The 14737-nt window shown below is 42.0% G+C and overlaps 1 protein-coding gene across 2 annotated transcripts in view; it reads left to right on the top strand.

Annotated features, from left to right (window-relative positions):
• The window catches only part of LOC143818451 (retinol dehydrogenase 7-like), an 86570-nt gene extending 73236 nt beyond the window's left edge, over positions 1-13334 (top strand). The window contains exons 2-5 of one of the 2 annotated variants that reach the window (XM_077299747.1): positions 3082-3415; positions 6838-7096; positions 7822-7985; positions 12544-13334. In XM_077299747.1, the coding sequence (XP_077155862.1) occupies positions 3103-3415; positions 6838-7096; positions 7822-7985; positions 12544-12761 (954 nt within the window). In that variant the 5' untranslated portion in view covers positions 3082-3102 and the 3' untranslated portion in view covers positions 12762-13334. Of the gene's footprint in view, positions 1-3076; positions 3416-6837; positions 7097-7821; positions 7986-12543 lie in introns of both variants that reach the window. The other variant, XM_077299746.1, reaches the window with a different exon arrangement.
• Positions 13335-14737: the final 1403 nt, after the last annotated feature.

The raw sequence follows: 14737 nt of genomic DNA, 5'->3' as shown, positions 1-14737 counted from the left end.
GGGGTCTAGTTTCCAAAATGGGGTCACTTGTGGGGGAGCTCCAATCTTTAGGTACACAGGGGCTCTCCAAACGCGACATGGTGTCCGCTAACGATTGGAGCTAATTTTTCATTCAAAAGTCAAATGGCGCTCCTTCCCTTCCGAGCCTTGCCGTGTGCACAAACAGTGGTTTGTGACCACTTATTTGGTATCAGTGTACTCAGGAGAAATTGCCCAACACATTTTAGGATCCATTTTATCCTGTTGCCCATGTGAAAATGAAAAAATTGAGGCTAAAAGAAATTTTTTGTGAAAAAAAAGTACTTTTTCATTTTTACGGATCAATTTGTGAAGCACATGGGGGTTCAAAGTGCTCACTATGCATCTAGATAAGCTCCTTGGGGGGTCTAGATTCCAAAATGAGGTCACTTGTGGGGGAGCTCCAATGTTTAGGCACACAGGGGCTCTCCAAACACGACATGGTGTCCGCTAAAGATTGGAGCCAATTTTTCATTGAAAAAGTCAAATGGCGCTCCTTCCCTTCCGAGCCCCCAAACAGTGGTTTCCCCCCCCCATATGCGGTATCGGCATACTCAAGACAAATTGTACAATAACTTTTGGGGTCCAGTTTCTCTTTTTACCCTTGGGAAAATAAAAAAATTGTTGCTTAAAGATCATTTTTGTGACTAAAAAGTTAAATGTTCATTTTTTTCCTTCCATGTTGCTTCTGCTGCTGTGAAGCACCTGAAGGGTTAATAAACTTTTTGAATGTGGTTTTGAGCACATTGAGGGGTGCAGTTTTTAGAATGGTGTTTGGGTATTTTCAGCCATATAGACCCCTCAAACTGACTTCAAATGTGAGGTGGTCCCTAAAAAAAATGGTTTTATAAATTTCGTTGTAAAAATGAGAAATCGCTGGTCAAATTTTAACCCTTATAACTTCCTAGCAAAAAAAATTTGGTTTCCAAAATTGTGCTGATGTAAAGTAGACATGTGGGAAATGTTATTTATTAACTATTTTGTGTCACATAACTCTCTCGTTTAACAGAATAAAAATTAAAAATTTGAAAATTGCGAAATATTTAAAATTTTCCCCAAATTTCCATTTTTTTCACAAATAAACGCAAAAATTATCGACCTAAATTTACCACTAACATGATGCCCAATATGTCATGACAAAACAGTCTCAGAACCACTAGGATCCAGTGAAGCATTCCTGAGTTATTACCTCATAAAGGGACACTGGTCAGAATTGCAAAAAACGGCCAGGTCATTAAGGTCAAAATATGCTGGGTCATGAAGGGGTTAACATCTTTATTGTACGCTCAATCCAACTGACGACCCTTGTCATCTGAAAAAAGGGAAAATAAAAAAACAACAATATCCCATACCTGTCCACCGTACAGTCATGTCCCACAATGTAAATCCATCTGAAGGGGTTAAATTATTTTACAACCAGGTGCCTGCTAATGCAGCTGCCCCTGGCTGTAAAAACTGGGGAATTAATGGAATGCAGGGGACCGTAGCTTCCTAGACTTGTGGTGATGCGCCCCCTGGTGGCATAAACTCATATGAACTCTATTGTGGGAACTTTTCTGAATATTTTGTTATTTTACAGAAAAAATGTACTAGTGTCAATACAGATATCTATGCAAGTACATTAAAAGTAGGAAAAAAAGATGAAAAGTAAAACTATAACATTACTGCATTACTGCATTTCTAAATGAGACACAGAAATACTGAGGCTAAGTTCAAATGAGCGTTTAAAAAAATAAAAAAGTTTTTATTTCTCATCTGTAATCCGTACAGAATCCAAGTGCAATCTGTTTTTATACAACAGCAGTTATTAAAAGTTTACAAGACTAAGGCCGGCGTCACACTGGCGTTTTAAACGGCCAAGTATAATGCGATAAAAAATCGCATTGCACTCGGACCAATGTTAACATATGGGGCAGCTCCCAGCAGCCGACTTTTTGTCGGGCGTTTTCTTCAGTCCGAGACAATCGCAGCATGCTGCGATTGTCTCGTACCAAGGAAAACTCTGGGCTCACTCACACCCATATAAGCCTATGGGTGCGAGTGAGACAGCGCACACCACTCGGATATCATCCGAGTGACATGCGTTATAAGTGGACCCCAGCAATGGAGGAGATGGAGAAATTCATTTCTCCGCCTCCTCCGCAGCTGTGCTCCGATCCTCCCTGTGCGAGAGAATCGGAGCACAGACGCATGACACTCGGCTCCTGCTCTGCTGCGAGCAGGAGCCGAGTGTCATTAGCATATCGCATCCGATGATCTCGCATCGGATGCAATACGCCAGTGTGACACCGGCCTAAGGGTACGTGTCCACGGTCCGTAATGACGGCGCTTTGGACGGAGCGGAAACCCCGCTCCACCCAAAGCGCCGACCCCTTCTGTATGCGTGGTGATTCCAGATGTGTTCATTGCACACATCCGGAATCTCCGCACCCCATACATAGGGCCCTGTGATTTACCTTGCGGCGACACACATAGTGAAGACGGGATTTCATAAAATCCCCTCCACTACGTTACCCCTTAGACCCCACTCCAGAGCCTCTCACCTAGCCAAATCAGTTCTCATGCTTCGCACTGACGAGGGCCAACAGCCCGAAACACCGTGTCTGCGAATTGAGATACTGATTTGGCTTTTATCCTAAGTCATATTGCACGACTCGTTAAAGGGTTGATTGTGACTTGTAGGATCGCTACTTCCAATAGGTGGCGCTATAGAGTTAAGTCCTCTTTTTTTCAGCAGAGGCAATTTGCATAAATTATGCACATTTTTGCTTTCATTTTTTTGCATTTCTTATACATTTTTTTCCCTAATAATTTGAATGGGTGAAAAACGTTGCAAAACTCTGCAAGAAATGACATGGTGAAGGTTCAAATCCGCAAGGAAAAAATAAGCAGCATCTGAATGAGGTTTCAGAAACCTCATTCACTTTGTTGGTACCGCAAAATGCTGCGTATTGTTCACGGGAGAAAGATGAATTAACTAACATCTCAAAATCCACTAGAAACTTTAAAAAAATGCTGTAGTTTCTGCACAATTATTGACTTATCTCTTTTTGCATAGAACAGTGATTGAGTGCTGCTACAGCCATGTGGTTCCTCGCTTTAGCATTGTTGGGTTTGGGCCTCCTGTACAGATGGTACAGACAGAGTCAGATACTGGAGAACCTCTCAGACAAATACGTCTTCATCACCGGATGCGACACTGGATTCGGAAACCTGCTGGCCAAGCAACTTGATAAACGTGGGATGAAGGTTCTGGCGGCTTGTTTGACAGAGAAGGCGGCTGAAAATCTAAAGAATGAGACCTCTAATAGAGTGCAGACTGTCATCCTTGATGTCACTGATACTGAGAGTGTGAGATCTGCTACTAAGTGGGTCTCTAATATAGTCAAAGATAAAGGTAAGAATGATATTCAATAATCTCATGTTTGAAGTAATATTTCAAACTTTCTTAATCTTCATATACATATACAATCATATACGGCTGCTGAATACACTGACATTGAATGAAAATGTGTCAAGGCAGCACCATCTTCCCCAAAAAATGTATTTGCTAAACCTTTCCAAATGTATGTCTAATTTAGTGCAAGTGTATAAATATACTCACCACTAGCAGTTTTTCCTTGTTTTCAGAGCCGCTCAGGTCTCCTTCTCACTTATGTGGCTTCTATTCTGACTTGCTGGATCACATTGGGGTCTATGTGTGTCATGTCGGACGCTGTTCACACTAGGGTGTCCGACAGACAACGGTAATTCCTCATTCGTCCACTATATGCTCAGTGGCGCCGGTTAGATTTGATCCAGATTATCTGGGGTTAATCTGGCTGGTACTCGGGTTGAGGGCTGAGTCACACCCACTGCCTTTAAATAGTTTTGCTGGGCTTTGGGCGTCGCCGATTATAGCTTCTATCGTGTGCTTGGTTTTCTCGGTCTGGGGTGGTGGTCTAGGAGAAGGAGTTTCGTATCCGGTGGTGTATTTCCCTTTGTCATATTTTCTCCTTCCTTTATTTGTGTTGTTTTGCCCTGTGCACTTATAGTGTATTCCTGTGTGACTGCGGCGTGGTGCATATTTTCCGTTATCCTTGTCTGTGCTAACTGTGGGTATTGGTGTGTGGTCTCTTCACTGGGTGGTGGGTGGTGGTTTCAGCCTAGGGTTGAAACAGGAGACAGGGTGAGGGTGGAGGCCCAGACATGCACACCATCAGTGTAAACTCTGGGAGAAGGGTCAGTCAGGGTTTCCCAGAGTTGAGGGAAATCGCAGGGGCCTGGATTATTAGCTCTTGCCTACCTAGGCTTCCCGTGACAATGTGTGAGCCATCAGTGGCTTTTACAATGGAGGCCTATGGACCCTCGTTCTGACACTGAACCCAGTGTGATCTAGCAAGTTGGCATAGAAGTCATGTGACTGCGAAGAGGACCAGAGAAACTTTGAAGACTGGAGATGCCTATCGGTCAGCATATTTACACATTTAGACTACGTAACACATGAATACAGGCTTAGAGTATAAACATTTTGTTGAAATGCTTCTTTAATTTGGTTTCCAGTTTCATAAAAGTTCTGTCCTCAAGTGCAGTATGTTGTGAAAAAACAAACTGTGTTTTACTCACTACCCTAGGTCAAGTGCTGAGTCTCCGCAGCTCATTCAATCTTTGTTTGTCTGCAGCACTAATGTTATGTGAACAGTGATATAACCAATCACTGAGCTCAGTGATTGGCTGAAGCGCTATCAATATGATAGCATTGTGTTTGGCAGAAAAGGAAGCAAAATAAGTTAAAAAAGTAAACAAAAAAAATTCATAACTTTGCGATGCCTGGATGGTATTCATTTTTTTCCTTTTCTATAGAGTTGATCCACTAAGGTGAGATTATTTCACACACATTCATAAAGAAGTAAATAGAAGTTGTATAAAAAGAACTTATCGTTAGATTCATGTTGCTCAAACTACAGGCAGTATAAGGGCTCATACTCACTTGCGAGCAAAACGGACGAGTGCAATCCGATAAAAAATCGGATTGCACTCGAACCAATGTTATTCAAAAGGTGACATCTCATTTGCGATTTTTTTCTCAGTCGAAATTGGACTGAGAAAAAAATTGCAGCATGCTGCGATTTGCTGCGAGTCTCACCAATGCAAGTCAATGGGTGCGATAAAAAAAACGCACGGAATACGGACCATCCGTTTTCCATCCGTTTTTTACAGATACCTTACCATTCTGTGGTAGAACACTGTAAATGGTCCTGTAAATTATTGTACAAAAATAGTTGCAGAGAAAAAAAACGCATTGCACATGGATGTCATACGGATGTAAAACGGATGGTGTGATTAAAAATCGCATTGAACTCGCATGACATTCGCATAGTTTGCATCCAATTTTTTCGGTCCAGATTACGGACCGTTTTTTTCTCACAAGTGAGTATGAGCCCTAAGTCAGAGCCTGGCTGTGTGTTTGCAGCCACATGTTTTTTCTTGATTCGCTTTGGCGTTTCAGAGATAACATAGTTTGAAAGGCTGGTCAGGACTGGAAGTGGAGACCTGACTAGTCCAATGCATTCCATGGCCGGCTTCTCCCCATCCTGTTGCCAGTTCTTTCCCTAGGTAGACATAAGGCAGGGAGAAGCCGGCCAGAGACTGCACCAAACTAGGCAGATCTTTCCTTATAGTCCTCTAACGACTCTTCTCCTTTAAATACATATGAACCTTACCCCCTGTAGTGGCAGTCGCCAGCAGATACAAGTCGTCTTCTAAAGAATTGTAGTATAGGGAGGAAAAATGTCAATAATAATAATCTTTATTTTTATATAGCGCTAACATATTCCGCAGCACTTTACAGTTTTGCACACATTATCATCACTGTCCCCAATGGGGCAAACAATCTAAATTCCCTATCAGTATGTCTTTGGATATAGATATATAGATATAACTAGCACAGTACTAACTGACTACAATTCAGGTATTTCATCAAACACCAACTATAATAGAACACTAGATATAATAAATTACCGTAGATGTCAGCTCTATAATATAGAAAAAAACTGGATGATATTAAAGAGAGTCTGTCATCCCAAACAGACAATATAGATAGGGCACATAGCCTTGTAGGGGATATAGCATCTCTAAAACTCACACCATTAGTGTTCTAATCGCTATCTCCATTCTGCAAAAACTAAAGATTAATGAATCATGCTAATTAGGGTGTTATCCAAGAAGTATCTTTTCTCCTTGCGGAGATGGACATGCTAAGCATGCCGAGATGAGGAGACTTAAAGCCGCAATGCTCCTCTGGGTAATATGCAAATTATGCAAATTGTCTCTTCAGAGAGGAAGAGAGCTAGAACTCTAGTGCCACCTATTGGAAGGTAGCAGTCCTACAAGTCAATGTTGACCCTTTAACGAGCCTTGTCACATGACTTAGGATAATAGCCAAACCAGAATCTCAATTTGCAGACACTGTGTTTCGGGTACTGCCCCTCATCAGTGCAAAGCGGAGATCTGGTTTGGCTGTACTAATTAGGGTGTGTGACGCATCCTTGGCATGTCTAAACAGCACAGTGCACCATTACGCCTACTTGTTTGGTATATCCCCACCTCCCTCATTGGTGTTTGACAGCCAGGACCAGACTAAACATTGGCAATTCTGACAAATGTGAATACTTAGACGAATCGCTCCCTTTGTTCTAAGTTTACAATGTCAGTTTGTGCTTACAAAGTTTTAACAATATTGTTTTTTTCATGATTGGATTGAAACAAGTAACTATCAGTGCAATGATCTGACTTCATAGCAACCATAGTATCTCATTTCTGGCTCCTTTCATCTTTCAGGTCTTTGGGGTCTGGTGAACAATGCAGGCATTGGGATTCCAGGAGCCACCAATGAATGGCTGACTACAGATGACTTTTTGAGGGTTCTGAACGTAAATCTATTGGGAGTTATTGATGTGACGCTCAATATGTTGCCGATGATACGGAAAGCACAAGGACGTCTTGTGAATGTAGGCAGCGCGGCCGGCAGAATCAATATTAGTAGTGGAGGATATGGCATGTCAAAGAATGGAATAGAATCCTTTTCTGACAGTCTACGGTGTGTACCCTGTTAGGTCCCATCCTCTTTTGATTCAGACACTACCATAGCTGTAAATAAATCTGATACAATGGATTCCTCTAGGTAGTATTTTATTACAATGGGACAAGCTGAAGGTGATATATTCATTAATATGTCACACTATGTGACTGCAGACTTTTGAATCCTCACATCGCGCAAACTTCAAGCTGTCGCGATTTTCCGGTGCAGACGCAGGGAGTGGGTGGGTGATTGATTACAAGTATGTGATTTGCATACATGCAGACTAGACATGTGGGGCCTTGCTCAATACAAGTGAATTGGGCGAGGCCGGATATGTCAAGTTGGCATGTGGCCAGAAAAATGCAAATTGCACACTTGCTGTCACATGACCACCTGCTTCCGGCTTTTTTATCAGAGAATCCTGACAGCACGCACACAGCGCGAAGTGAGGATTTACAAGTCTGCAGTCACATGGAGTGACAGTGGACTTGAAATCCAAGCCTGGACATCCCTTTTAAGCATTTTTAATTGTGTTTGGGGAAGCGTCTTTCGCAATTTTTTACATTATGTGTAATAAAGAATTAGAATCCACTTGAGGATGTGCACTAGTGTTTAAGATGTCCCACTTTGGTATTTGTACAATCAGGTAAGATAAAGACAACCATAAAGATCTGCATTTAAGACTGACACACTTTTGGTGATTGTGGTATAAAAAGTATAGTTATGTTACTCCTCTTTTTCAGCCGTGAAATGCTTCCATTTGGAGTGAAAGTTTCTATAATTGAACCTGGCTTTTTTAAAACTGAACTGACAAATCCCGAGTTACATAAGCAAAGTATTAAACTTTTATGGGAACAAGCATCAAAAGAAGTCAAGAAAAGTTATGGAGCAGAGAATTTCAATAAAAGTGAGTATGTTTGGCCTAGTACATGTTTCATAGCTTTACATCCTTATGATCTGCAAACTATTTGAGAACATGAGGTTTTTTGTCTACTTAATAATATGTTGCTATGTAACACAAAGAATACTTTGGTAAAGGGTTCCTATTGTCAAAGGACAGAATCCTATCACGTCCTCGGCACTAAATACAAATCAATGTAGCAGTTATGGATGAGCGAGCCCGTTAAAGATCGAAGTCCATACCGGACACCTAGTGTCCTGTACCAAATCCCGAACATACATGTACATCCGGTTTCCTGTTTGGGTTCGTCAGACTAATAAAGCTTGTTGAAAAGCTGCAGCGCAGCTAATCAACAACCTTTTAGACTGTGGGCACTTCCAGAACCATCACAGCCTGCGCACCACGTGACCCGACACATATAGAAGCCACATCACGAGTACCGCCACCATTATAATTTTATTAGTTTATAGACAGGATGCAGCTGGAGTGAGGGACAGAATCTGACTGCGCATTCTGCAAAAGAGCCGCTGTGGGTACTATGCAACCCATATTTGTCGGAGTACTGTGCCAAAAGCCGCTGTGTGTACTCTGCAACCCATATTTGTGGGAGAGTGATCGCTCCTTGGTCTGACATCTTTAAAACATGGGTAAATAACTCTTACACTTTCTTACCTTTTATGTGCGGTTCCTTATTGGATTACAAGTGTGATACTTACCTTTATTGGATCGGCGCTGTTACTAGATCAGCGCTGTTAGGATTACTATATCCTAACTTCAGTCACACTTATTTAACACCAGAACATTTGGTGTTACTCTGTATACGCCTATTTGGCGGTTAGTAATTATTTTGAATCTTGGCACATTGTCAGCCCTTTGTTAGTGATCACGTTGCGCTATCACCGAGTTGGATCATTTCCTTTTCCATACGTCTGACATATTGTCTTTGTACTATTGTAATGATGAATATTTGTTAAATTTTTATATGTAATAAAATATACATTTATTTTTATACGCAAAAACTCTAGATTTCTCCTTATTTATTAATCATATTTGTGGGAGTACTGTGCCAAAAGCCGCTGTGTGTACTCTGCACCCCCACCTGTGGGAGAACTGTGCCAAAAGCCGCTGTATGATCTCTGCATCCACGCCTGTGAGAGTACAGTGCCTTTAAACCAGTGTTTGTACTCTACAACCCCTTCTGTGGGGGTACTGTGCCCCATTGTCTGGGGGTGAAATTTGTAATCAGCTTCTGTGTGGTTACTCTGCCCCATGGTCTGAAAGTGTCACAGGGACTCCTAAAGTCATTTTAATATGGACTGGAAATGTTCCTTCTTGGTAAACACCCTGGAAACATGTATGCAGTCCATAAAACTCACGGTTCTCATTTTGTACAACTTCACCTGCAGTCCAGCAGAAAAAAAGGGCAACAAAAAAACCCCCTAAATATTAAAATTAAATGTTCTAGGCTGTAACAGGATCCCTTAGCCTCAAAGGTTTTGCTTTTATTTCCTCCGGGACTCAACCACATGCAGGCCTACACAAGTCACAAGGGTGTTAACGTCAACCTTCAGAAAAAGAAAAAAAATAATAACGCCCAACTATCGGATGTCATCTTGAGACCCACCTGGTCTCCAGCCATTTTTTATATAAAAGGAGTATTATGGAACTCAACTCTTCCCCTCATCTACAACCATGACTTCTCTTAAGAATTCTGGAGCCTTCTAGATGTTTTCAATCTTCTCCAGAGTCCTCCCAATCCTCCATGCAGACTGTAAAGGATGATCTTCTCCCTTTTTCAACTTTTTCACCCTGCTGCGGGGTTGTCTGGGATTGGTTTACACACACACAAAGGCTGCAGCTCCCTGAGCCAATTTCTTGGTGGTATTTGCAGGCTGAGGTCTATCCTCTGGTGTCCCTATCTGGGTCACTCCGCCTGACTCCTGCTGCTGGCATTAGGTTGTAACGCAGGGGTTGCACCGAAACCCATTGGTTGATTTCATGAAGGCACCTGTCTCTTCTTCGGGTCTTCTCCCTTTTCCACTCTTTTATTCATTTCTCCATATCTTTTGCTGTGCAAGGCCGTTTTCTCCTCCAGTATACTGATGATCAGCACTCGCTTATCTGCACCTCCAGAATCCATAATAACTGTCAACTTTGCTGTCACTTGTTCACACTGCTGCTCTTCGCTCGTCTCAGTGCAGATTATCCACAGTATGAGCGTCTGCGTGGTCTTTTTCTCTTCAGCCCACCCTTTCAGGGTCCAATCTCCTGACATACTCACCATGTCACTCGTCAATCCCGGCGACTCCGCCTTCAGCCACTCATCTTTCACTTGTCGTCTCTTATCCAGTGGTCCGTACTTCATTTTGAACCACGCCCTCTTCCGGAACATGTCTTCCATTCTGGACCAAACCTTGGCTTCAGCACATCCCCCCTTTTGGGTCAAACCTCCAACATGCGAAGGGCCGACATTAGAGGCAGGCAAACTAGGCATTTGGCTAGGGCCCCCACTACACCAGGGACCCCAGCCAGTGGTATGTCGCTAATAGCCACATAGCACACGGCCGCTATTCAACTGTATCAGCATCATGGATGCTGATACAGTTGACAGCAATGATGGAGGAGAGAGTGTCTGGTGATGCTTTATCTCCCATCATTCCCCCTCTGCTTCTGACGCAGCTAGCGTGATAACGTCACTTCACCGTGCGCCATGCTGTGCCGTTCAGTGGAGCTGCTGAGGAGATATGCTGCAGAAACTGTAGCAGTGGGGGAACGGGGAGAGGAGAGTAATGTATTTTTGTTACATCAGTGAGTATGTGGTGGTCATGATACTGGAGGACTATGGAGCTGCATTACATTCTAGTGCTGCACTATAGTTTATCAAGGACTATGTGGAGTGCATTATACTATATGTACAATATACGGGCTGCATTATATGCTATTGAGGACTATGGGGAGTGCATTATACTATTTGGATTATATAGGGGCTGCAATATACTCTATTGATGATTATAGGGAGTGCATTATACTGTATGGACTATATGAGGGTTTCATCATACTTTGTAGAGGACCATGGGCTGCATTATACTGTATGAAGGTGCCACGGGTTTACCGCAACATAGAGGAGCCAGAAGACCTTAGCGTCTGATTTCTCCTATTCCTGCACTGATTAGGAGCATTTCACCTTCATATTAAAAGGTTCCACGTTTCATGTGGAGTTTTTCTTTGTTAAGAAAAAAGATGGAGGTTTGCGTCCTTGCCTGGATTTAAGGAAGATTAATAAGATCCATAATTCTTATCCTTTGCCTCTTATAACTGACTTTTTTAGTTAACTAGCAGGAGCTAAATATTTTTCCAAGCTTGATTAGATGAGGGCATATAACCTCATACGCATTTGGCAGGGTGATGAGTGGAAAACTGCCTTCAGTACACCCGAGGGTCATTTTGAGAATTTGGTCGTGTGTTCAGTTTTTCAGAACTTCATAAATTACATTTTTTGCCCTCTAGTGGGTAAATTAGTAGTTAGTTACTTTGATGACATATTGATTTACTCGCGTTCTCGTGAGGCTCATCAGGACCATATTCGACTTGTTTTTCAAATTCTTTGTGACAATTATATATTTGGCAAACTGGAGAAATGCGAGTTTGATGTGCAATAGATTCATTTTTTGGGTCATTTGGCTTTTGGCATCAGGATCCCATTAAGGTACAGGCTGTCCTGGATTGAGTGCAACCCACAAGCCTCAAAGTTTTGCAGAGGTTATAGGCTTTGCTATTACCGAAAGCTCTTTAAGAAATTCTCAGTCATTGTTAAGACCCTTACTGATATGACCAAAAAGGGTACTAACTTCTCCTTCTGGTCTACTGAGGCTGTGAATGCTTTTGCTGCTCTGAACACAGCCATTTCACTGGGCAACTCTGCTGTATCACTGGCCTGCCTTGGATTCTGTGGCAAACCTAGCTTTGTTACATTGCTGGGTAACTGTACCACACTGCTGGTCAGCTTAACTTTCTACATTGCAATAAATTCTGCCACTGACTCTGTGCCAAACCCAGCTCTGCTATCTCCCTGTATTGTTTTGATTTAACAATCCCTTTAATATTGAGAGACATAGAAAAGTGGCAGTAGACTGAAAATTCAACCTGCCTGCTTAGCTCATGCTGAATTGGTAGCCAGTTGGCATGGTTTTATGTATTACTTCACCTTTTAGCAATAGAATATATTTAAGGGTGCAGTCAGACTGCCGTATTACTCTCATGAAGATCGCATCGCAATCCTCAGACTGGCCGGCGGATCTCCTGATCTGAGCGTGACAGTTGCATAGAAATATATGCTGTTACGCTCAGGTCAGGAGAGGAAAAGGCCGGTCAGAGGACTGCGTTGCGATCTCCGGGAGAGTGATACTGCAGTATGACTGCACCCTAAAACTAATAAATTATCCATAATTGTCTCTTGTGTGATCAGACCTCAGTGCATTAATCTATAATTTCATTCTTCCCAGCAACAGTTCTATTACTCTCTACATCTCAACACAATAATGAACTGTTTGTATTTTTATTTTAGGTTGTGGCCTTGTTGATGCCATGGCGTCATTCTGCTCCACCAAGTTGTCACATGCTACGGACTGTATGGAGCATGCACTGACAGCAGTTCACCCCTGGACACGTTACGCCGCTGGATGGGATACTAAACTAATTCTGCTCCCTCTCTCATATATGCCTACGGTTCTCACAGATTTCCTTCTAACTATGGGACAGCCCAAACCAGCCCAGGCATTCTGATCTTCGACAAAGTAAAAGAAAAAAAATCACTTACTAACCATTTTAGATTTTATGAAAGAGCAAATTTGAATCTTTACTTGAGGGATACTTCGGATTTCATATCTGCAACCTGTCAATTTAGGATGCTGATTTTTACAACTCGTTTTTATAGCAGATTTCAACCTTTGCAATTTCAAGGGTCAAAACTGAAGTAAATTCCCATACAAATAGACACTATATCTCCATTTGTGTAGAAGGCGCCATGCATCAAGACTGGCGGCGTTCATGAGGCGTACGCCTCTTCATGAAACAGGAGCATCAGACAAGTGGTGTGTACCTCTGTGTGCACTTTGCCAGAAATCCTACGGCAGTCCCTGCTGGAGAAAGATTTGTGGCATAGCGAACACCGCTGTTCATCATGAATTTGACGAGCGGCGGTCACCATGTCATAGCTTTGATGTATTGGGATCCATCACTGTATCAATAAGCTTTTATGACTATCCATAACCAATAGCCCTCCCCTCAAAAATATATTCTAGACAACATGTTCTTTCCTGCTATATAGATATGGGATAAATAAAATCCATGTCTGTCCGCGTTATTCTCCTTCCTCCAGCAATGTGGTTTCATAGGATAAATCTTCATTTTGTGTCTAAAAAGATATACACATTAACAAAAATGTCTTTCTGCATAGGGTATATTTTATATCTTTTTATTTAGATTTTCCAATGCGGAAGAAACCTCACAACTTTCTCATCATAAGGCTGAAGTCACACTAGCGATTTTAAAATCGGTCTGATTTTGATGCAGCAGAGTCAGACGAGTGTAATGCGAGTGTCATGCGTTTTTTATGCAAGTACAATCCGATTTTTCACACCTAGCATCCGATTTACATACGAATGCAGTATGTAGGGGGCATTCAGAGTAGAATTTCAATATTTGCAGATGGCACTAAACTCTGTAGGGTAAGCAATACAGGGGAGGACAATTTTATATTACAGGATGATTTATGTAAACTAGAAGCTTGGGCTGATAAATGGCAAATGAGCTTTAATGGGGATAAATGTAAGGTCATGCACTTGGGTAGAAGTAATAAGATGTATAACTATGTGCTTAATTCTAAAACTCTGGGCAAAACCGTCAATGAAAAAGACCTGGGTGTATGGGTGGATGACAAACTCATATTCAGTGGCCAGTGTCAGGCAGCTGCTACAAAGGCAAATAAAATAATGGGATGTATTAAAAGAGGCATAGATGATCATGAGGAGAACATAATTTTACCTCTATACAAGTCACTAGTTCGACCACACTTAGAATACTGTGCACAGTTCTGGTCTCCGGTGTATAAGAAAGACATAGCTGAACTAGAGCGGGTGCAGAGAAGAGCGACCAAGGTTATTAGAGGACTGGGGGGTCTGCAATACCAAGATAGGTTATTACACTTGGGGCTATTTAGTTTGGAAAAACGAAGACTTAAAGGGTGATCTTATTACAATGTATAAATATATGAGGGGACAGTACAAAGACCTTTCTGATGATCATTTTAAACATAGACCTGAGACAGGGACAAGGGGGCATCCTCTACGTCTGGAGGAAAGAAGGTTTAAGCATAATAACAGACGCGGATTCTTTACTGTAAGAGCAGTGAGACTATGGAACTCTCTGCCGTATGATGTTGTAATGAGTGATTCATTACTTAAATTTAAGAGGGGACTGGATACCTTTCTTGAAAAGTATAATGTTACAGGTTATATATACTAGATTCCTTGATAGGGTGTTGATCCAGGGAACTAGTCTGATTGCCATATGTGGAGTCGGGAAGGAATTTTTTTCCCCAATGTGGAGCTTACTCTTTGTTCGAGAATTAGAACACAGAACACAGCGAAATACTTCCAGGACATAGTGCGCGGGCGCATGCGCAGTAATGCTTTTCGGCTTTGCCCGCAGTTGGTCAAAGCATGCGAAGATTGCATTGCGCACGCGCGAACTATGGAGCA

This window comes from Ranitomeya variabilis, chromosome 3, assembly GCF_051348905.1.
Source record: "Ranitomeya variabilis isolate aRanVar5 chromosome 3, aRanVar5.hap1, whole genome shotgun sequence".
In the NCBI taxonomy this organism is placed as follows: domain Eukaryota; kingdom Metazoa; phylum Chordata; class Amphibia; order Anura; family Dendrobatidae; genus Ranitomeya; species Ranitomeya variabilis.
The sequence above is the reverse complement of the archived record's forward strand: the minus strand, read 5'-3'. Positions and strand labels throughout refer to the sequence as shown.